The sequence below is a fragment of the Psammomys obesus genome, unplaced genomic scaffold (genome assembly GCF_907164565.1).
Source record: "Psammomys obesus unplaced genomic scaffold, mPsaObe1.curated_primary_1811, whole genome shotgun sequence".
NCBI classification, from domain to species: domain Eukaryota; kingdom Metazoa; phylum Chordata; class Mammalia; order Rodentia; family Muridae; genus Psammomys; species Psammomys obesus.
Genome location: NW_026596079.1, coordinates 1,408,987 through 1,432,991, shown reverse-complemented (window position 1 = coordinate 1,432,991; position 24,005 = coordinate 1,408,987). Strand labels below are relative to the sequence as shown.

Genomic DNA, 24,005 nt, shown 5'->3' with positions numbered 1-24,005 from the left:
GACTGTTCAGGAAAGGCATCCAGGACAGCAGCATATCTCACAGCGGCCCCAACATACACTAACAAGCTGGGAGGGCTATCTATGCCAAATATATATCTTTGGGCACAGCACTCTGTCCTGTGAATAGCATAGGGTTCCCTTAGCATGTCCCAAGCGGGCCCTGGAGCAGAGTGGCTGATATGGAACAGGTCCAGATGGTTCTGAAATCTACTCCCCCAGCACAGCTGTAGCAGGTAAATGGCAACTCCCCAGAACCTGTCATCCACTGAGCCCCAGCAAGCTTCCTGATAATTGGCTGGGACTATCACAACCTTGTCAAGGGAGTTACCTGGAACTGTCCTCATGTGATCCATTCAGAATTCCAGGGCATCCTGTGAGACACACATAAGGATTCTGCTGCCAGCTGCTAGAGTGCCCAACCCTTTCCCAAAACTTTCTTCTCAGGTGGCTAGGGCTTAGAAAGTAGTTGAGATTATGACCTAGGATTTATCCTCTATAAGTAACACCAACCCACTTCAGGATAGCCTGTGTCTGGGCTACTTACCTGAATTTTGGTGTCCCAGTTAGATGTCATATTCCACAAGGAGAAGGAAGAAAGAACACAGGCAAGATTCTAGTCAGGCCCTATGTTGAATCACACTAGCCAGATCTACCGGATGAGATATCCAACTGAGATAGAGGCCCAGAACCAACTGTGCCCCAAGCCTACTCCACCTACTTCATAACAGCAGAAGGCCAGGCAACCTGTGACTGGTATGTGACAGGTGCCTGTGGTAGCCTGTGCATTAGCCCCAGGAGAGAAGACTGGCCCCTCTAGGTGTATGCATATAGCCAACATCTCCACCAAGGCATCACTACTTCAGGGCAAAGGGGAAAAAGCTTTGTTCTCCTGCTCGGGGCTGGATGGCTGTGGGGCTCAGTACTATAAGAAAGAAAGGGGAAGAGTGTGGTTGGCTTCTAGTCAGAGGACTCCCCTACAGCAGTGACCTGTCAGTCTACCTGAATTGGATGCTTTGTCCTAACTCTGCAGGGACCAATCTACAGTGGAAATAAGCATGTAGGCCATGAACAGCTGCTGGTCCCTGAGGAAGCCCCAGAAAACTAATGGATGAAAAGTATCAAAACAGAGATCGGGATCCAGGAGCTTATCTCCAAGGCCCATGGTTCCTTCCTGCCAGGCCTGAGAGATAGACACTCAGACAACGCCACAAATAACTAGACACTTAATGATCACAAGCTGTTGGATTTACAGTCATTGTGCCCAGCTATAGATTTTCTTTGCAAATTCCATCAATTTCTATGCATTTAGACTAATTCTTCAATTTGGAAGGCCATGGGCCCTGAAAACCCCCAGCTATGTGACTATGGTACTTTTTTGGCCACTCCTGGCCCTGAAAGACTTCCTCTCCAGCAGGCTTTGCCTAATCCATGCCTCCTCCTCCTCTTCACTCTTCTTCCTCTCCCTCCTGACAAGGCACTAGCCTCCTGTGGAGAATGAGGGCCCTTTTCAGCAAACAAGTTATTGTTAGCAACACTAAGCCACCACCATGGCCATGGCCAGAAAGGTGGGGGTGTGGGGTGTGGGAAGAAATCAGAAAATCCACAAAAACCAGGTCACGATGAATGCAGTTTCCTCTCCAGGGATTCCTATATCTTGATGCTCTGACAGCAGAGGAGGCACACACAGCCTAGCCCTGAGATGGCCACATCGTAAACCCTCTATCTGAACATCTTCCTTTGGTAGAACTACCAAAGGGACCCCAGCATTAGGGGTCTAGATTCCAGTGGGCAAGATATCATGGGAGGGTGAGGCTCCATCTTGGCCACATGTTCCCAAGGGGCATGTCGGCCAGGAGGGCTACAGATGTCAACAGGAAGACCAGCAAGGGGCTCAATCTGGGGCATTCCAACCAAAAGCACCACAATGGCCTTTCTGCCTGACTCTGGCCTTTCACTTGACTCTAAGTGTGGTAATTCCTCAATGAGCAAGTACACAGAGAAGGCCCTGCTTGGTCTCCTGGCCAGGGGTGGTCCCTGGCCCTCAGATCTTTTCCCTGGCTGCCTTCTTAACAACAGCACTAGCTTACAATGCGCTACAAGAGCAAAGAGCAAGCTGTTCAGGAAACCCAAGACCCAACTTAGCCTGTCCTTGCCTGCTATGGGTTATCCCTACTTACTCCCTTGCTATATTCAACAATATCCCTGAGCCAGTCAGCACTTACCCAAAACATGAATTAGTACTGGAGACCTAACAGACCTGAACATCAGAGCCCACTGCCCTGGGCCACTCCAAAGTACTGAGTCTCCCTGCAGTTTCCTCTCAGGGGCCTGTCAGTATCCACTTCTACTCTGCAGCTAGCATTCAATCTCATTCAGCAGCCCACTTAATGAGCTGGGTGTAAACACAGGAGTTTCTCACCCAAGTACAGCCTTGGGAATACTCCCCACTTGGACCAAACTCTGCAGCCCCACACTCAGCTACAGTGGGTTCAGAATCCTAACCAGGCAGGACTTCTCAAGCCTCTCCCAGGGGCCTAGAGGTAGAAGAAAGAGAAAGTTACAGGAGGAAGGCTGCCTCCAGGATCCCCAAAGCTGCTCAATCCACCAAGCAACCTTCCCACCACTCCGCTCCAGAAACTCGAGAAGCTCCAGGTCAGTGAGCTACATAGAGGTCACAAGACACAGCAACCTTCTTCTGTTAATGACAGTTTGGGTAGAGCAGCTCAGACCCTCAGCCCGCTGATGAGAAGGTGAGTCCAAGGTTTGTAAAGCTATGTGGCTAAACTAAGTGAGTTCCTATTGCTCACTCTTGGCCCTCTTCCTGCGTAGACTCTGTGCTTACTGGTTTGATATAAACTTAACACAAGCTAGTCATTTGAGAAGTAGGAACCTCAGTTGAGAACAATACCCCCACCAGAGTGTCATGGGGGGCAAGGCTGTAGGGCATTTTCTTGACTGGTGATTGATGTGGCAGGGCTTAGCTCACTGTGGGTGGTGTCACCTCTGGGCTAGTCCTGGGTGCTATAAAAAAAAAAGCAGGACAAGCCATGAGGAGCAAGCCAGTAAGCAGCATTCCTCCATGGCCTCTGCTTCAGTTCCTTCCTCCAGGTTCCTACCTTGAGATCTTACTCTGATTTCCTTCAATGATTTCCTTCAGTGATATGGAAGTATAAACAAAACAAACCCTTTCCTTCTGAAGCTGCTTTTGGTCATGGTGTCTCATGATAGCAACAGACACCCTAACTAAGACAGACTCTACTCAGCTAAACTAGACCATCAAGCCCAGTGAACTCTTGGGGTAAGGAGGTACTGCCAGGGAAGAGCTGAAAGCTCACAGGGCATCCTTGGACTTTAATGGTCCTATACCCCCAACCCCTTCACAGGCAACCTGGGGCTAATAGAGCTATAGTCCACCCAGGCCTTGCCAGCAAAGAGTCCCTCCTTGGGTAGACAATCATCCATTGGCCTAGAAGATTGACTCTGTAGGTCCTGTCATTCAACTGAAAGAAGACATCATCCATCCTCAAGTTTCTTCAGATTTCTCATACACATTGTCTACTATTTATATAAAATAACAGTATGTGAGCAAGTAAGATTTGACTCAAAACTAAGGAAAAAACACAACAGACAATGGGATGGCCAGCTATCTTAGTAATGAATGGCCTTTAAAAATACAGTGACAGGCTGAATGTGGAGCTCGGTAAGATAAAGTACACAAAACATCTGTGAGGCCCTGGGTTCAATCTGCAGCACAAACAGGTGAAAGCAGGACTAGCATGTTTTCTTCCAGACCCGGACTTGAAAAAATGACTAAGTGAAAGCCTAGTTGTGCACACCTTTGATCCCAGCACTCGGTTCTCAGAAGGCAGAGCCAGGTAGATCTCTACCGAGTTTCAGGCCAGCCAGAATAACATTCTTTTCAAATGCAATTTACCAAAACCACAAGTTGAGTTACAAAACTGCAGAAACATCAAAGGCCTGAAATCCAAGTGCACACACAAACTGAAGAAATCATTAATTAAAATAACTTCAAAATCCCTACATGTTTGCAAATTTAAAAGTACCTTTTATAACCCACAGGTCAAAGGGGGGAAAGTCACATAAAAACTATAAAGTATTTGGAGAAAAACAAAAATAATTAACTTAAGGAAAACAGCTAAAGCAGGGCAGCAAGATGGCTCAGCAGATAAAAGCTCTTGTCACCAAGCCTGATAACCTGAGTTCAATCCCCAGGGCCCACATAATGGAAGGCATCCTCTGACCACCACATACATGGTGTGGCACATGTGTGCACACTGTACACACACTCACACTCTCTCACACACACACACACACACACACACACACACACACACTAAAATAAAATAAATGAATGAATGAAATGTAGTAATTCTGAAAAGCTACACCTATAATGAAATTATACAGGTTGCACATTTAGATAGTTATAAAGCCTCTGTCCCACCCAGTGCTTCCTCAGGTACTCAGGCTGACAGGCCTCTGTGGTAGGTGGGGTCCTAACATGAGCCCCTCCATATCCGGTCTCCTTGCTTGTTGACTTTCAAGCACTGTAACCCCAACCAATCCTCATTCTCAGGGCAGATGAGAGTCCCTGGCATGGGAGGCAGGGTGACTTTCAGCCCTTGTCTTCAGGTGCTCACCAACCATGCACAGCAGCTGTGATGCCCAGATCAAGTTATAGGACTAGGAGGCCATCCTAAGCTAGAACCAGATGAACCCCACCCAGGCATGTGTTTCCCTTTAAAAATAAGAAGACCCAGGCATGAAGGAAATGGCCAAAGAATGTTTTCAGAGACCCCTTTTAAGCAAAGCATATCCTTAGAGACCCTAGACACAGCTATCAGACCTAAGGTCCAGACCTACTAGCTAAGCACAGGAGCAGGAACAGGCCCAGCCAGCTGGCTGCTCATGTCAAATTCAGACACACCCTGGCTAAATTTCAGAATGTTATTGTTGGGCTCCAGCACAGGTGCTAAACAGGGTCTCTGTACATCACTCAAGCAACAATGGCAGCCTGACCTCTAGTCCCATGAAGCCATACCCTGCTTCCCTCCACAAGGCCAGCCCATGGAGTGAGAGTGGTTCCCTATTCAGCCACCTGTCCCCAGAACTCTCAGCAGGTACCTCCTATCCCCCATAGGCCTGGTTGTTCTCCTCAGCCAGTCTTGGCTAGGGTGCTGCCTTGAAGCTCCCAGCGCAGTTCTGCAGGGAATAACACCCTTTCTATTTAGCATGCTTGACCAGAGGAGACCAGGTCAGGTCCTGTCACTGTGTGGAGGCACCCAGGAAGAATCCCTGGCGAGAATTCAAGAGGAACCCTGCCTATCCTAGAACACTGTGTCCCAACTACCCAGCTGCCTTCCATGCCCAGCTGTCTTAAGCAGGAAAAAATTCCACATGGAATGCTCTTACGCTCATCAAGAGCACACCCTTCTAAGACAGGCAGCTTCCAGTATCATTCCATGGGACTCATGTCCCTGAGCACCAAGAACAATGCTGCTGCTGTTGGCTCTGCCTGGTTTTAGAGGGAAGGTTCTCCCCAACCTATGAAAAAGTAGACCTAAGAAGAGCCCTTGAGTCTAAGAACCTAAGTCATGAACTGGTGACACACGCCAGGCTGTCTGGCACACTGTGTCATCATTGTTCTCCATCATGTGAAACATCTTAACTTGGAGATTCTGAATCCTTATAGCATGGTCTGCCAAATCCTTGCAGGACACCCAGGTTCTAGCCCCAAATGCCATAAGAAGCAATACCAGGCAGGGACCTACTATAGACACAGTGCCACAGATAAAACAGCACTCACAGGAACAAGCTGGGTGGAGCTCATCAAGGGCCTTTCTCCACCAGAGGGGTGTGCTCTGGGCTCACAGAGTTCTGTCACCTGCCCCAGTACAGTGGGACTGATTACATTCCTAAGACCACTAACCACCTACCTGAAGACTAGCCAACAAAAAGAGACTCCTGGAAAGCCCACTATCGAGACACAGGCCAGCACTGGAGAGCCATATGCTAAGGCTGGCTCATGGGCTACATCCAGGCCCCTGAACCTATCTCACACTCATAAAACAGGTTTGGGCATGGGCCCCCTTCTTGGCCCACCTAGAACCCTGTCACTACGTCCTGAAGCCCACAACCCACCACAAACTGGTTCTAATTCCATATTAGGGATATTTGCCTACACGTGGCACCCACCCCATTGCCATGAATAAAACAAGGGATGAGTATGCTAAACTGAATTCACATGCTGCCTCTGGTTCTTTCTGACTGTGCTTGAGGAGAGACCAGGCCATGGGGGATGGTATCTAGAACAGTTCTTATGCCATATTCCCTGGGAAAATCCCTGGGTGCTCAGTAGTGTACCCTCAAGGGAGTCAGCAGCTTCTGGGGCCCAGCAAGAGGCAGCTGGATAAAGCTTAACTCTGCAACCCAGTACCCAGTGTAAAGCTAAGCTCTTGAGACCCTCAAGCCAGTCCACGCTCCGTGGCCACAGTGCAGTATTTGATTCAAAGTCAGTCAAAACATATAGAAAATAGACAATTCTTTGACTAGGAGGCAAGTGACAAGAGAGCTGTTCTCATTTCAGTTTACAGAGAAGCTAGCCAAACTGTTCTAAGGCAGAGGGTGAAAGCCAGCTGTCTTAAAGACACAAGCTCCAGCCACCCTGATACCACCACCCTTTCAAGCCTGGAGTCAGAAGGGGCAAGCTCACCAGGAGCAGCGCACACGTGTGTTCATGCCAATTCTTGTGGAATAATTAATTAGCATGGTTGTGACAAACGTAAAATTGGAGGCCTCCAGCGTGCCTGATAATTTATGCAAGATCCAAGGATCGCTTCGGATGCCTTTCCCACAGCCTAATTCAGCATTTTCTTTTTTCCCTTATGAAAGCAGGACTCCAGATTTAACTGTTCTCATGCCCTTTAACAGTGTTTGCCGTAACCGTAGTAAAATCAAACAGCCCAGCTGTATACCAGTGAGCAACAATGGATCGCAGACCCCTAAGGCACTGGGCAGCAGGGCTTTCTGGGCAGCAGAAGCAGCAGAAGCAGCAGCCACCACACAACACAGAGAAACACCACACTGGTCTGAAACACCTGAAGGCTCCAGCTCCTTGGTCTGCAGAGACCCTGGGGCCAGTCAATTCTAATTTTATAGATTAAAAACAAAAACAAACAAACAAACAAAAAACCCAGATAGTAGGACAGTAGTGCATAGAACATAGACAGTCCAAACTCTCTCAGCAAGACAATGGCAGCCTGAATAGGCTGAGCCATTTTATGTGCACCATATCTCCAGCAAGTTCCAGAACCTGAATACCAGATGTGGCTGCTCCCAGAATCCAGCATTAAAAGGTGTCTATCAAGCCTGGCCCCTCACCAAGACCCCTGGCCCTTCCCTGCCAGGTACTACAAGCCACCGTGAGCACACCAACAAGTACCATAGGCTCCAATGCATTTCTACAACTTTTCACACAGCATCTGTGCCACAGCTGTGGTTATGACTAGAGAGAAAGCAACACGCATCCTTGCTATATAACCTGGGGTCTTCTTTGCAGCTCTTTGCTCCCCTGCAAGATAAGACCCATGCCTTGGGCTGCACTGGAGAAGGCAGCCAGTCAAGACCACCAAGAGCTACTGCCCAAACCTAGGTCAGGTAGGAAAAGACGCTGTTACAACCAAGCTGCCACTTCTAAAGCTCTGTACCTCAGTCTCTGCTTTCTGGATGAACTCTATTGGAATTCAGCTTCCCAGAGGACACACAGCTTAGGGCCAAGTAGAGGACTGGGCACCTGAGAGACTGCAGCTCACACAGCTGCTATATAGCCAGCCTGTGAGCATTCTCATCTGCCAACCCTCCTGCTCCCAGATTCCCCCAACTGTCCTCAGTGACACAGATGGTGAGACAATGCCATCCCATAGGCAGCCGATGCTACAGGAAGCTCATGGACCTTCCTAGCATGACAGTACTAGCTCCCATCCACCAGGAACACTTGGTACAGGGCAGGAATGATATCCCAACAGGTAGCCCTGTTGTTTCTCCTGCCAGATCTGTTCCTTTCAGACTCTCTCATCATCCTCAATTGCTGAATATAGTGATGCATCACCAGTTCTGGGCCTTGGAAAGACCTAAGGTCTCCCAAGTGATCAGTGCTGCTCTCAACAGACAAAACACACCATGATACACATACAGCATCCTGCCCACATACTGACCAAGCCCTGCCCAGCCTAAGTCATAGGAAACAGCTATCTGCAACCAGCAGGGCTTGCTCACCCAATATGAACTTTGGGTTCAGGCCAGGAGGTGGCTTCCAACATATGTAGTGACAGAATTAGAGAGAACAACCTTCACCCAGAACACTCTGCAGAAGAGAATCCTACCACAAACAGTGCTTCTGCAGTGGAATAAGCTAACTCACTCTTGCTCTGCACCAACAGACTCACATCTAAGTGACAAGAGTAGGACAAAGCCCTCATACAGGACCTTTCTAGTGAGGTAATACAAACAATAAATACAGAAATTCACATACTGCCAAAAATGAAGCAGGAAGTGGGAATGTCATGGTGATCTTAAAGTAGATAAGCGTGACCATGGGCACTTAGCAGTGGCCTGGATGAAGGCAGGGGCCCTGGATATCTGAGGAAAGAGGATCACAGTGCAAAAAGTAGGCAGATGCAGAGTGCTGAGGTATGGCTAGCCAGAGCAGATAGGGCCTACTAACAGAAACGAGAAGTCTGGCTAGAGATGAGCAAGGCCTTCAGAGGCAGGGCCTCTTGAGGAGGCAAAGTCTAGTGTCTGGCCAGAACAGATAGGATTTGGCTAGGGAACGGTGGGATCTGGTCCATGAATAAACAGGTCCTAGCCTAGAAGGAGTGGGGCCTTCAAAAAGGCACAGGGCTTTTAAAGGACCAAACCTAACCAGAGAGAAGGCAAGCTTAATCAGAGGCAAAAGCCCCACAGTATTTTGGCAAAGGAGGAGAAGTGAAAGCCAGGATGGTGGCTCGTGCCTATAACCTCAGGAGGCATAGGCAGGAGTTTCAAGATCATCCTTAACTACATACGTAGTCTAAAAACTAAATATGTAAAGTAAGGCTCCCAGCTACCAAAGAGGCTGAAGCAGATCACAATTCAAGGCCTCTCAGGGTTACAGTGTGAGTCCAAGGCCAACCAGAAAAACTTAGCAACACTGTCTCAAAATAAAGAACAAAAGAGAGGGCTGGGCATGGTGGCACATGACCTTGGGAGGCAGAGGAAGGAAGTTATGAGGTCGAGGCCATCCTGGTCTACAAAGTGATTCCAGGACAGCCAGGGCTATTACACTGAGAAACCAACCCTGTCTCAGAAAACAAACAAAAGGCAAAAAAGAGACTATATAGCTCAATGGGAGAGCATGTGGTTGGATATGTTCAAGGCCATGAGTTTAATCCCCAGTATCACAGATCAAATGACAAACTAAGTGTGAAGCAATGACTACAGGAGAAATATAGATGGGCCTCCTCCCATGCTCAAAACTACCTTGCAAGCTGCCCCTTCCCCAGAATGGCTAAAAAATATGATTCTGAAAGGACCCATAGATACCAGAAAAGCCTGCTTGGGAAATCTGCTGGGATCAGGGAACACAAGGCCTTTTAAAGGGCCAAAGAAGTAAGTTGATGGGCAGGGCCTAAAAGCACAAAAGATCAAGCACTCAGCAGGCTTGGGCACCTTTGTTTATATAGCCAGGAAGGACAATGGAGAAGCTGTCCTACCACGGTATGAAGGCAACCTCACCCAGACACCAAGAAAGCCTGGCCAGAGCTCTGGGGAGGCTGCCTTCAGAATGTCTGGAAGCTAAAGGGTAGGGTCAGCTCCCAAACAGTGAACATCTGAGGAGTTCCCAATCCTCAGACTGTTGCCAACCCTAGGCTGAGGATGACAAAAAGAACTACCCAGTCTGTGGGGAGCACTGGGCTAAGAAGAGGCTAACAGAGCTTATAGTGGGAGGACTCCCTGAGCACTTACTTAAAAAACTTCGAATGTGGGAATGAACACCCATCCCAGCAGACTCTCAGCCTAGGCAAGACAGGAGGACCTTCACTAAGTGATACCTGGCCAGACAAGGGGCCAATACCTTTAACTATCCTTCTTCCAGTGACCCAATATGACTGGTCACTCTGCTTCTTACCTATAAACATTGGCAGTGGTTCCTTCATACCACAGGGCCACCAGAGTGAACTGAAGGATGGTCCCTGCCACATGCCAAAGAACTCTGCACTGGAGGCAGGTAACTATGCTCAGGAGGCTCATGTGAACACCTAGGAGGCTGCTATGTCTCAGGTCAGCCCATCTGCATGATATCACAGTGAAAATTCACCTAGTCTTTATTATCCAACCCTCTGGTAAGCCCCAGCCCAGAACCTACCAGAGTAACCTTTTACCTAAGAAGGCTCTACTTCCAGGGCATGACCAAGGTTTGTTTGTGTATTTAAGATATTTTAAATTTTTATTTGTTTGTTTGATTGGTTTTAGTTTTTCAAAGCATGATTTTTCTGTGTAAACCTGGCTGTCCTAGAACTCACTCTGTAGACCAGGCTGGCCTCAAACTCAGAGATCCACAGACCTGCCTCTGCCTCCAGAGTACTAGGATTAAAGACTTGTACCTCCATGTTCAAACCAATTCATTTTATTTTTAATTGTGTGTGTGTGTGTGTGTGTTTCTAAACCTGAGTATGTGTGTCCATGAAAGCTGGAGCTGTCACATCCCCTAGACCAGGAGTTATAGGCAGTTGGCTGCCACCTGACATGGTGCTGGGAATAAACTGGAGTACTCTGGAAGAGCAGTATATCCTCTTAACTGCTAGGCCATTGTTCCAAACCTGTTTTTAAAAATATTTTATCTTAAAATGTTATCTACGTGTGTGTCCATGTGCAGATATGTGCACATGCATGCAGATAAAGTTATAAACAGTTGTGAACTGAACATGAGTCCTCTGCAAAAGCAGTAAATGTTCTTAACTACTAAGCCCCAAGACCAAAATTTTAACACACAGTTACAGGAAGAAAAGGACAGGCAATGGCTACATATCCAGTATGGGAAGATAAATGACAAGGGTCTTTGTATCCAAGCCTGCTTCTGAGAGGTAATGACACACAATCTGTCTACCCACAGTGGCAGTCGACAGCTAATGCTTCCAAAAGGCTGCTGGTTAGAAGCCCATGACTTGCTGGTACTAAGCAGCTAGCTAAGCTAGGGCAGCAGGTAAAAGATGGCTGGTTTACTAAACAGCACCCTATGCACACAACTCAAGAGCATGCCACATGCAGGCCTAGACCAAGCCCTGTGTGAGTAAGCCTGGGAGCTCACTCCAAGCCTCCCAGGTCCCATATGCCCACACTGACCAGAAGCAGAGCATCACATGGTAGCCACCAACTGCTGCATCCCTAAAGGTTCATCTCCTTTCCCCAAATGCCTTGACCAAGCAGGTCTCAGCAGCAGACCTAGCACACATGTCTCCTTGGCCCCTCAGGGCTCTCTCTGGGGGCTCTCACCCCAGCCCACAACCAAAGGCTGACCAGAAGGGAGATGCCACATCAGATTGGAACCTTCCTGACACTCTTGGTCCCCAGGCATGAGCAGTCCCATGGCTGCTGAACAATGCAGTTTTGAATTCAATTAAAGCGATTATCTGTTGTGCCAAATAAATTGTGTACAGCATATATCCTGCGGCACTTTACACCTCCGGGCTCATTATTCCCTAACTGTTTCCTCCTGTTTATGCGCTCTCAAATTAAATTGCTGATAATACGCGCCAAAATAAAAAATGAGCGCACCTTGTCCCAAGAAAATTGATTCTCCTTCTCCTGAACTGGCGATTGCCAGGTTTTATATACTTGGTTCCTGGTGATCATTAGTAATTCAATTTTCTTTTTATTAGCCCCCTTATCTGCTGAGCAATATAGTGGCAGCACTGACCTCTTTCGCACGGGTAAATGTTTAAAATCTTTTCCCTGATTAATTTTGCCAGTTAAGAAAAAGAGGAGAAATGGCCCGGCTCTTAGCCATCACAATGAATAAAGCTTAATGTTGATTGTGATGGAATTTCTAATGCCAGGGAAATTGATTGAACGCGGCAATTACGCTGCAAGAGTAACTCGAGGGAGATGGGATCGCTTTCTTCTGGCCGTAGCCTTTTGGTTATTTAAAACAATCCAATTTGCAAGGATAATTATGTATTAGTGTTTTATCTGCCACTTGAAATGAACAGGGGAGTTTCGATACTGGCCCAGCATTAGCAGGTTATTGCTGCAAATTACTTGATATCTGCTTTCTTTCACATAAAGAGGAAATTAGGCAATCAATTACCAGAAAAAGGTGGATGGAGAGATAAGAGGGGCAAGTGCGCCCTCTGCTGGCCGACGGGCCACACAGTAGGGCCGAGTAGGGACATGGAGGAGGGGCTCACCAGAGCAGCTGCACATTCCGTGGCACACAAAATTTACTGAACAATCAGGTCACTCCCTAAACACCAGGACACTGGCACCAAGAGGAAAATTTTGAACTACGACTACGCATCTTCCTGGAGGGAAGCAGTAAGAGAAGACCCTAAGTACTAGCTTAAGGGGCAGCAGTAAGAGAAGACCCTAAGTACTGGCTAGCTTAAGGGGCAGCCCCTATCCACTGACCCCAAGTACTGGGAGACTGACTGTAACAGCCACATGAGCCTGGGGGCTGCACCTGATTGGAAATGGAAAAGCTCCACTCAGCAATGTAGCAAGACCCCAGAGAATCAAACAGACTAGCCAGAGCCTTGAACATCATTCCAGCTGAGGTTCTTAGACACGCAAGGAAAAAGGCAGACAGTGAGCCTTGCTGCAGGGAACTGAGGAAGCCACAGCCAGTTCCTGGAGCATGCCAAATCCACCCAGGCTCCAACCCAGAGAAATGACCACTGTCACTCTCATCTTCTTAGCCAAAACTGGCCAGGCCCACCTCCTGTAGACAGCCCACCCTTGTGGTCTTTGCCTATCTGGAGTTGTGCAAATAGAAGTCTCTGGAACTGCTACCTTCCTGTTTCCACGGCCCATTTCCTGCTTAGATGACAGCCCTCCCTTGAGCTCACACACAGGCCTTGCATACTAGTCATCCTGATTCACTGTCTACTCCAGCCTGCTAGCCGAACCCTTGCACCTGATGTTCCTGAGAGCAGCAATACAAGCTGCTTCCTGGCTCCCTCTTCTATCCTGCCCTGAAATCACAACTTAGGCAGAACCTACTCCCTTTCCTTCCTGTGGCAGAAAAACAGCCTTCCCTAACACCTAGTGTCCTTTCCGCTGGGATAATCCCTTTTACTGATCCCATACAGCACATTGGCTATATGGCCTTCCTTCTGATCTGTGCTGCACCACTGCCTCCACCTGCGCAGCTGAGTGCTATTTCCTCTCCTCACTCAAGTCTCCTTAAGAAGTACTCCTAATGCCTGCCTAGTGTTTACACCCTCCCTGCAGCCTGTAACTGTACTCTTCTGCTTCTTGTTCTCAGGACACCTCAGGACAAAAGCCTATTGTCTAGGCTGTTTACAAAGGCTCATGCAGCCATCTGTCTCCAATAAAACGTGGCTCAGCATCCCCAGGAACCAGCATGATGATTCTTGGCCCCAAGGTGCCCATCACATGCTTGGTGGGTAAGCAGGTGAATAATGGACAGAAAGACTCCCCAGAGCCCTTCCTGCAACAGGAATACCAGAGGCACTGTGCAAGTCATCACATCTGTCTATAGTTATGAGGCTATCCATTCCCCCACCCCTAGTGGAAAAAGTAGCAAGTTTCCATAGTCCCCTAACACATCCAAGGCACAACAGGTGGAGCCACTGAACTCAAGAACCCTTACCCCTCACTCTTCCCTGGCCACCTGTGGGGCTGGAGGACACTGTGCCAGCCACTACACCAGGAAACAATCTTTGCTGTCCCCAGACTATATGGCCACACACTCTACTCCACAGACACAAGCAAGTGGTACTAACCTAGAGGGATTCCAGTAAGGGCCCTACAGCCCTTCCTATTGCCCTGCCAGGCAACAATACTAGCAGACTTTCCATCTTCTCCACCCAAAGCTGTAAGCTTCTTCAACCCATCTCAACTGGCCATTGGGAGCCCAGCCATGTCCAGCTCACCCCTCTCTCTAGCCTTTCACTCGGGCTCCATACCCCACCTTCCTAACATGATTTTTAACCACCCTGGTAGAGTGCAGGCCACCCTCAGCCAGTACCCAGAGCTTTCCTCCCTGTCGTACCTTCCTTGGTGGAGAGGTGGCCCCGGCTAGACGGCATGCTGCACAGCCGATGCCTGGTGACCTGCATCAGACCCTTTTGGGGAGTCTTCCTTAGAGCGGTGCTACTCTTCCCCCGGAGGGCCTGTCTCCGACGCTGGGTAAGATGGTTTTTGGTGGTGGCGGTAGTTGAGGGACTGTTCTTCTTGTCCACAGGAAGGCTATGAAGATAAAACAGAAAAAAACTGCCAACAGGCTCACTGGGTACCCTCCTCATCTGGAGACAGCACAGGCTGCCATGCTCTCCAAGTAAAGCAGAGAAGAATGGTTGCAGACCCTGCCCCAGCCCTTCTCCAAGCCAGATGAGTCCCCGCACAAGACGAGAGAAAAAGATGACGGAGAAGGACAGCATTCCTGAAAAGGAGCTGCTAGCATGCTTACATGCCATCTCCCCAGCACATCTTCAAGGATACAACTCCCCCCCCCTCCAAAGAAGGGCACCAGTAGGATAAGAACAAATCTATCCTCTAGGCACTGTGAGGATGGGACTCAGGGTCAAATAATTACAAACAGCACATGTCTGGAGCACAGAGCCAGAGGAGTGAGCTTATAGAGAATCAAAGACCAAATTAAGACAGCAGGAAAAACTTCCTCAGGGAGATTCATGGTAAGGAGAGGAAATGTCTTTTGGAAGAACACTGTATAATGGTATAGGTAGACCCTCTGCCCTTTGCCATCAGTGGCTGACCTGAAGCTCCTGACCATTGACCATATACTCTGGGCTATGATGCCATCTTTCAGTCTCCCACAATCACGCAAGGGTAGCGATCTCAGAAGTGATATGCACTCATAAAGCAGTAGCTTGGCCTGGGCTCTTGGCCACCACCAAAGGACCAGCTGGGATGTAAAACCAATCTGCTTCCTCTGGAGTGATGGCTACCTAACACCTCAGCACACTTTACAGGTGGCAACAGAATACAAAGAAGGGAAAGCCTGAGGAATGCAGTGAACCAGTCCCTTTCACTGTCGCTGAATGTAGCAAAATGGTGCATCCTTCTGTCTGGGCTAGGGCACAGTGTCCCAAAATGTCAGACTTCCTGGAACCTGAAGCCCTCAAGTAAAAACAGAGCAGGAAATCCCAGGCACACTTGGCAGAGCCCAGCACCCTAGTCCATCACCCAGTTCAGACACATAACCCACTGTTCTGGCCAGAACAGCCATACAGCATTCACGCACTGCTATACACTGGACATATCCGGGGTTCTGCTCCCCAAGCACATAACCTGGCATGACACCATATGATTCTGAACCCTGCCCACCTAGAAGGGAAACTACCTGAAATGACCTCCTACCGTCTCACCAAAAGAAAAAAGGATGGGTCAGCCAGGATTGCCAGCACCAGAACTCTTGCCTCCCCATCCCTGCTGGGGCCCAAAGCAGGCCCCTGAATCATTCAGTCTTTACCTGACACATCTTTACATAACAGTACTCCCTACTAGAAACATGACCCAAAATCACACACAAAGCTCCGAGCTTAGGTCACACATCAGTGGTGCGGAACAGACCCAGCATGGGCCTTCTTTTTCCCCCAACCTGGAAACCAGGAAGGGAGCACAAACTAAGGTCAAAATTCCCTAATTCAGGAACCAGAAACATTTAATGAGCCCCACCCCGCCCACCTAGACAGAATGCTGCAAGAGGGTGAAATGCACACCTGGTACTGCCCCGCCTCCTGATAATCTTGGTACGGCTCTTCACTTTGTAACCCGAGAGCTGTGTCTCTCCAAAGAGGGGCTTCAAGCTGCTGGATCCCCCTGATGGTCTGCCTCCTGAGGGGGGCCTTGATAGCACTGGGGAGAGCTGAGAAGTACGGTCCTTGCTGCCAGCCTCAGACTGCCAACGGAAAGAGGAAGAGGAGGAAGCAGAGGGGCTGGAAGCCTTCCACTTGTACTTGCTGGGAGAGGGTCCAAGCTTGGATGACGCGGCTAGTTTCTCAGGTCTGGTCTCTGGGTCAACTTTAAACTGTGGCTTCTCTGTCTTCACAGCTGTACCAAAAGGGATCTTGTTCACACTCTCCATAGTTGTTCTGGGACTGAGGGCTCTCCGAGTGACCCGGGGGCTCTTTTCTGAGGCAGCCACCCATTTGTAGTTGTTTTTACGAAACTTGCTGGTTCGTTGCAGTGAGGCCTCCCTGACCTGCCTTGTTCCTGTCGATGGTCTGATAGGAGCAGACGCTGGCTGGTCTGCATGGCCAGCTCTTTGGTCTCCAATGAGCTGCATAGCATAGCTGGCAGAATGGGGGCCTACCTTCCGGCCCAGAGCCACACCAGTGCGTGAGGGTAGGGCAGGCGATGGAAAGTGTGCCTTGACGGCAATTTCACTTTCACTGATGGTCCTCCGATGCTCAGGAGGGCTGTCACTAACCCTGCCCACAGACTTCACCACCCGAGGCTTGCCAGGCTCCTTCTGGCAGACCAGGAGGGGGTCGTCCACGCTGTAACCCGCCTTGGTTCTTCCTGGCCTTGCAGGCTGCAGCTGTCCATCAGAGAGCTCAACCTCACTTCCCTGAGGTCTTTGGTCACTCCAGGAGTGGTCACCATAGTTTTCCAAAGAGCCCCGCTGGACCCCTGAAGCACTGCTGGAGCCCAGCTTTGTGGGTGGCTTGATTTTAATAACCATATTCTGATCTGGACTGAGCTGGACCTGTCTCTCCAGTACGTGCTGCTGGGGGTCAGGACGATGGCTATCCCTAGACCTGAGGGACATCTGCAAAGCATAATCATTGGCTGGGTCAGAGGATTCCAGAGGCTGATTCACAAGGGAGTATTTCTTGCGCCACGAGGGGCCACGGTGTGAGGAGAAACCCCTCCGACTTGGACGAGAGTAGCGAGCACCAAAAGTCCTGCCACTCTGGTAAGCAGGTGGCTGCCACCGAGTAGCTGAGTTGCCCACAGCAGGGCCATTGCCATGGAGGATTTTATAGTCATCAATTAGACCTGCGAAGGCAGAATCACAGGCTCAGTTACCTAGGAGGTGTGAGTAAAAATAGCAACACTCAAGACTACTATCCCTGCCATAATAACAGAACCCATTCTCCTTCCTGAGCCCAGTGCTGACTTGAGAGTACCTCTAAGTGAGTGGAAACCACAGAAAGTTCAGCCCAAAGTCTAGACTTGTCAATTCTGTGAGTGCATCCCCATCAATACTACTTCATTACTATTTTGCCCACTTATCCTGGAAACGGCAGCTTTTGTGGCATGACTGTTTCTATTCACTGGTACCATAGGTCCACAATGTTCTTGAGGGCAAGTGTTACTCCAGATACAAAAAAAGTTAGGGACCAGAAACCATCACGGAAAACCTGTGGTGCCTGGATACGAACAGGACTAGTCCTCCACAGAGACTCCCTGGTTGGCCTACACATGGAAAAGGTGCACCTTAGTAATCTACTCAGAACTGACGCCCTATAACCCTGTACTTGAAAGACAATAGAATACACCCACTGATGATCCACCAGCTAACAGCAGCATCTCCCACAGAAAACACCTGATGCCACCACCACAAGGATTTTCCAATGAAGTGATTCATGGAGTCCTGGAGGAACGCAGGCAGGTTCACTGGGTCTCAAATAACCAACACCCCACCCACAGGGCCTCCCTCAATCCTCACAGAAAGACCACCCCCAGACACCTCAGGTCGGGTGTTAGAGAAACCCAAAAAGAAGCCACAAAGAGGGAGGCTATCTGGACTCTCCTCAGCACAGTCTTTCCGGACCCCTAAGTATTTTCTGTGGAAAAACTTTTGAAACAATGTGAAACCTTATAAAGACCAACTTGGGTCTAAAATTTTAATCTGGGGGAGCTGATGCCTGTTCAGCCCTGAGTTTAGCCTGAATCGAGGGAAAGGCACTCAACGGCAGCGGTAGAGAAACGCTTTGGAGCCGAACGGGCCCGGAGGCCGGCTGACGCAACCACCTGCGGGTAGGCCACCATGCTTCTCCTGCCAGCCCTCTGAGGCCCGGTCCGCTTACTGGTCCCGAAGCCTGGCGGGTCTGTCACCCGTGGGCCGCACCCGACCCGGCCGCTCCGACGCCCACCCAAGCCGACCGTCAGGAGACCGCGACCGACAGCGCCCGCTTCCGAGAGGATCTACGGCGATCACAAGAAACAAATGGACACAAGCCCCAAACGCGGGCCCCTCACCCTGCAGGAGGCGTATCTGCCGCCGCAGCTGCTCTTTTTCCTCCATCTCCGGAGTTCGCGACGCCCAGCCAGGCCCCCGCGACGTCATCACTGCGCGACTGTTTCCCCCGGGCGGGGCCGAGAGAACGCAGGGCTCGACGCGGCCCAGATACGCTGGGATGCACCGTTGCCCCGGCAACCGTGAGGCAGCGCATGCGCAGAATAAGACTGAATCGTCATCCTGAAGCGTCGGAAGTGGGGGCGATGAGGCTTCTACACCTTTCCTGCGCCTTAGTCCGCGTTATTCTGTGGGCTGCTTGAAAGACTTGGAGGCGATGGATTGGAAACAGTTCCCCCGGTACCCAGACATCCATTTTATTTACTCTTTTGAGACGCGGTCTCGCTCCGTATTCCTGGCTGGGGTCGGGGGGAGTGGCTCTGTAGACCAGGCTGGTCTCGAACTCTTAGAAGTTTACTTTCCTCTGCCTCCGGACCTGCAATTAAAGGTATGCCCTTTTAACGCCTTTGCTGCGGCAGCACGAGAACAGCGGAAAAGATTCGGAGGCTGTTTTTCCGAGTGCTAACAGGTGTTAAAACGAGAAAATCCTTGAGCGCGGTTAGTAGGAAGGCCGCAGCCTCGAGAAAACAGTGAAGAAAACTCAGTGCTATAGTTGGCCACGTGATCAAACAATCCCACGTCTAGGTGTATCATCAACGAGTAGAAAACACAGATTCTAACAGACTTGTATGTCATTATTCATTATAACGAACTAGAAAAACCCAAAATACTGTTCACAATGGAAATGGGATATTATGCAGTGTTTTTGTTCGAGACAGGGTCTCACTATATAGCTCTGGTTGTCCTGAATTTTACCATGTAGACTAGGCTGGCCTCGAGATCTGCATTCGTCTGCCCCCCACGTGCAGGGATTAAAAGCTTATGCCACTCCGCCAGGATGTGCATTATATTTTTTGTTGTTTTGTTTTGTTTTGTTTTGTTTTGTTTTGTTTTGTTTTGTTTTGTTTTGTTGAGACAGGGTTTCTCTGTGTAGCCTTGGCTGTCCTGGACCAGGCTGGCCTTGAACTCACAGAGATCGCCCTGCCTCTGCCTAGTGTTGGTATTACAGGCGTGCATCACCATGCCCAGGTGCAGTATTTTTTCTTTGTGGCGCTAAGGCCTCAAGCCTTACAAACTGCTGTATCACTGAGCTGCAGCTACAGTCTATTGTTAAGCCTGAAAAAGAAAATGAAGTTCTAGAGCTGGGCTTGGTAGTGCATGCCTGTAAAACCAGGATTAAGAAGGGGGTAGATAGCCGGGTGGTGGTGGCACAGGCTTTTAATTCCAGCACTCTAGAGACAGAGGCAGGCACTCTGGAGGCAAAGGCAGGGGAATCTGAGTTCGATGCCAGAGCGAGTTCCAGGACAGCCAGGGATACAGGAGAAACCCTGTTTTGAAAAACAACAACACAAAGAGAGAATTTAAAGACAAGTGGCTCCTGCCTTTAATCCCAGCACTCTGGAGGCAGAAGCAGGTGGATCTCTAAGTGCTGGGCCAGCCTAGTCTTTAAAGAAAATTCCAGGCTAATCAGAGTAAGAGGGACTCAAAAAAGGGAGGAGTGGGGGAGAAAAGGAAAAGGAAGGAAGAGAAACATCAGACAAAAGCGGTAAGTCTGAGATTGGGAGAGGAAAATTATTAAAAGGACACAAGAGTTTCTGTTCAGAAGGATGAAAGTGTTTTGGAGACAGTGATGATAGTCACACACATTCTATAATTTCACTAAATTTTATACTTAAGGAAGTAGCCAAAACTACAAGGTTTACATTAGACACAATTTGCTACAATTTAACCAAAAAAAAAAAAAAAAAAAAAGGACACATCAACCTGGTGTGGCTCACATACCTTTAATCCCAGCAATCAGGAAGGCAGAGGCAGGCAGATCATTGTGAGTCTGAAGCCTGGTCTACAAAGCAGGACAGCCAGGGCTACATAGAAAAAACCCTGTCTTGAAAAACCAAAAAGAGAAAAAAAAAATGGACAAATCACTGGACATGGTGACTCAGCGCAGAATCTCAGTACTCAGGAAGTGCAGACTGGAGGATATTTGTGTTGGGTGTGGGCATTGTAGGGACTGTCAAAGAGGTGTATTTGTATGCCAGAATCCTAGCTACTCAGGAGGCTGAAACAGGAAGTACTACAAGGCCTGCTTGAGCACCATAGTAAGGCCCTTTTATTCCTTGTCCACCTCCACCCCAGACAGGGTTTCTCTGTGTATTCTCTGAGAGTTCTGTCCTAGAACTCTCAACTATAGACCAGGCTGGCCTTCAACTCACAGATACCCTCCTACCTCTGCCTCCCAAGTGCTAAGGTGAAAGGCATGGACCACTAGCACCCACATTAAGATGCTGTAACAACAGTAACACACAAACACACAGGTAGGCACTACTTTTTTTTAAACTATTTTATTTATTTATGGGGTTCCTGAAGCCTCTACTCCCTACTAATCCCCCAACCCTAGGTAGGAGGGAAAGGTTAGAAGCAGAAGAGGACATAGGTCTCTTTAGACTTAGTTTCTGCTGATTAGGGTTGTGGAGTTCTTTGGGACAGTACCAGTTTCAGTCATGAGGATATCTAGCAGTCAGCAAACCAGTGAAGCAACAAATGAAGCAGCAGCCTTCTTCCTTCTCAGAGAAGCATTCTCTCTCTGGAATCTAGTGTTTATACCATCTCAGAGTCCTCAGGATTAAACCAACTGCAGCTGGCAAAGACCACGTCCCTCTCTGAGGCAGTTATCATCTGTGGACAAACTAAAAGCAGCCCCATATTTCACTCTTGGGATTAAAACAAAAATATATTTACACAACATAACTGAGTTTTTAAAGAAACCAAAACTTTCACTACACACACAACTCACACACACACACACACACACACACACACACACACACACACTGTGGCAAACAAGACCCTCGCTTTAATAAGTTACAGGGAAGTGGTTTTATACAGGAAGGAACATCAGCATGCTATTTGTTGTAAAACAGTGCAGTTTTGTTTGTTGCTTGGTTTTTTAAGTCTATTTGTGTGTATAGGTGTTTTCCCCTCATATATGTCTTTGCAGCATGTTCATGCCTGGTGCCCCAGGAGGCCAGAAGACTGATGGGCCCTGTGGGAGGAAAATTACAACTGTGAGCTGCCATGTGGGTGCTGGAAATTGAACCCTGGTTCTCTGAGAAAGCAGCTAGTGTTCTTAACCACTGAACTATGTTTGCTGTCCAAGACAGTGGTGTTAAAGCCCTTGACTGTGAGAAACTCCTGCCCTTACTTCCCTACAGGCTGATGTTCCAAATGGCAAAATCTTCAGATTCTTCTGCTAGAGCTCGCTTCCCAAATTACCCAGGATGCAAAGCCTTCTCTAATGAATGTTCTGTAGCTTGAGATTTCTCCCATTTCTGATCATGAGGTCAGTCACATAGCAGAACTCTCAGAGTTCTGAGTTAAGCAAACACAAGCCACCAGCTCTGAGGAGAGAGACACCTTGCTACCTGCTCATCTGTGACTCTGTGGTGAGCTAGAAGCTCACCTCATACCATAATTGAACCATAACAATTTATTTCTTACACATCTACCACAGGCCTTTATAATAAGTAAAATTAAAGGAAATTTCTTCAGGCTGACTGTGGAACTCAGTTCTATAACAATAAAGAACACAGGGAATGGAAAATGTGCTAGTTAAATGTCAACATTTTTCTCAAAAGCAAATAAGTATCTTCAACAAAAAAAAAAAAACAAAATTAAATGTATAAAGGGCCAGATAACCCAGTGGGTACAGGTGCTTACCATCAAACCTAATGATCTCACTTCTACCCCTAGGGTCCACATGGTGGAAGGAGAAAACTGACCTCTTAAAGATGTGCTCTAACCTCCAGGAACACACATTCACAAATAAACAAACACAAGTTCTATAAGTATCCATATGAGCAAAATGTCCACAGCTCCAAGGATTCACATGAACTCTGCTTCTAATGAAACATCTGTTCACACAGGCAAAGGCACAACCTATGGCCTGAGTCCCATCCAATGACAGGTGCTGTGAGGACTTCTGTGATAGAGAGGTCATTGATGGCTCATGCCTTTGGTACTAGCCCTTGGGAGACAGAGGCAGGTGGATCTCTGAGTTCCAGACTAGCCTGGTCCAGGACTTCACAGAGAAACCCTGTTTTGGAAAAAAAAAAAAAAAAAAAAGGAGAAAAAGACTGCAGGTAGAGGTCTGCAAGCAAGACTAAAAGGCCCAGCTTTCCAGATCAGAACAAATAGAGGCCAGGAAGACTAGGCGGAGGATGGCCCACCTAGAGGCTTCAGGAAGCAAGGTAAAGAAGCCACTCCCAAAGGGAACATCTTTATGGAGAGGTTGAATTTATCAGAACCATCTCTGCTTCCTGCTTCCTTCTTCACCCGGTCCTGTCTGTCTACCTCCAAGCCTCCTCACTGTCACGCTCTCAGCTGGACTTTAGAATGTTCTGATTCTTTCCAGTCATTTTCAACCAGATGTACCCAAGGGAGTGGCCAGAGAGACTTGCGTGCCAAGATTGGTGACCTTGGATTGGCCCTGCCCCTCAACACTTAAGAGACTTAGACTTTGGCTAACCCAGAGAAGAGGAAATAGCCCAGGATGTGTGAGAAGGAATCTCCACTTGCAGTCTCTCATTAAGATTTTTTTGATGTGTTTGTATGTTCTTTCTGCATGTGTGTCTATGCATCACACATACAATGCCTAAGGAAGCCGAAAGAAGGCATCAGATCACCCGGACCTCTAGTTGCAGGTGCTTAGGAGCTTCCAGCTGCCATGTGGGTGCTAGGAATCAAACAGAAGTACTCTGCATAAGCAACAAGTGCTCTTAACCTCTGAGTTGTCTCTCTAGACCTCTACCTGAAGTCTTTTTTTTTTTTCCTATTTCTTTTGGTTTTTCTATGTTGTCCTGGAACTCACTCTGTAGACCAAGCTAGTCTGAAACTCAGCGATCCACCTGCCTCCACCTCCCAAGTGCTAGGACCAAAGGCATCTGTTAACACTGCCCGGCTACCTGTAGTCTTCAGAAGCACTTGTGCATTGGCCTAGTCTAGTCTTACTTTCCATAAGTCTCCTGCCATCAGGTGAAGAAGTTAGGGCTGGCCCACTGGAAGGAAAAACAGCACACACTCCGTAATGACTAATTCCTTCCCTTCTACAAATTCATATGCTGAAATCCTGTCCTTTGTGATGTGTTAAGAAGCAGGGCCTTTGGTAGGAAACTAGGTCATCAGGGGGAGTTCTGACGATAAATGGTTATCCAAAGGGAAGAGGCCATGTGAAGCAAGAACACTGCGCTTGATAAGGCACCAAGAGCCCAACTATGTAAGCACCTGTGATGGCTAATCTTGGCTGCATCTAGAATCAACAATACCACAAGCATCTGGGTACTGCTGTCGGGGTTATTGATCAGACTATTTGAGCAGGTAGCTTCACCCTAAGCTTAGGCAGCAGCTTCTGATGGCATCCCAGATAAGGGAAAGTGGAAGAAGGAGG

General features: G+C 48.5%; 1 protein-coding gene across 1 annotated transcript in view; it reads right to left on the bottom strand.

Annotated features, from left to right (window-relative positions):
* The window catches only part of Zc3h3 (zinc finger CCCH-type containing 3), an 88,509-nt gene extending 69,967 nt beyond the window's left edge, over positions 1–18,542 (bottom strand). The window contains exons 1-3 of the mRNA XM_055626421.1: positions 18,466–18,542; positions 15,978–17,259; positions 14,288–14,484 (exon numbers count right to left, since the gene is read on the bottom strand). Of these exons, the coding sequence (XP_055482396.1) occupies positions 14,288–14,484; positions 15,978–17,259; positions 18,466–18,511 (1,525 nt within the window). The 5' untranslated portion in view covers positions 18,512–18,542. The remainder of the gene's footprint in view (positions 1–14,287; positions 14,485–15,977; positions 17,260–18,465) is intronic.
* Positions 18,543–24,005: the final 5,463 nt, after the last annotated feature.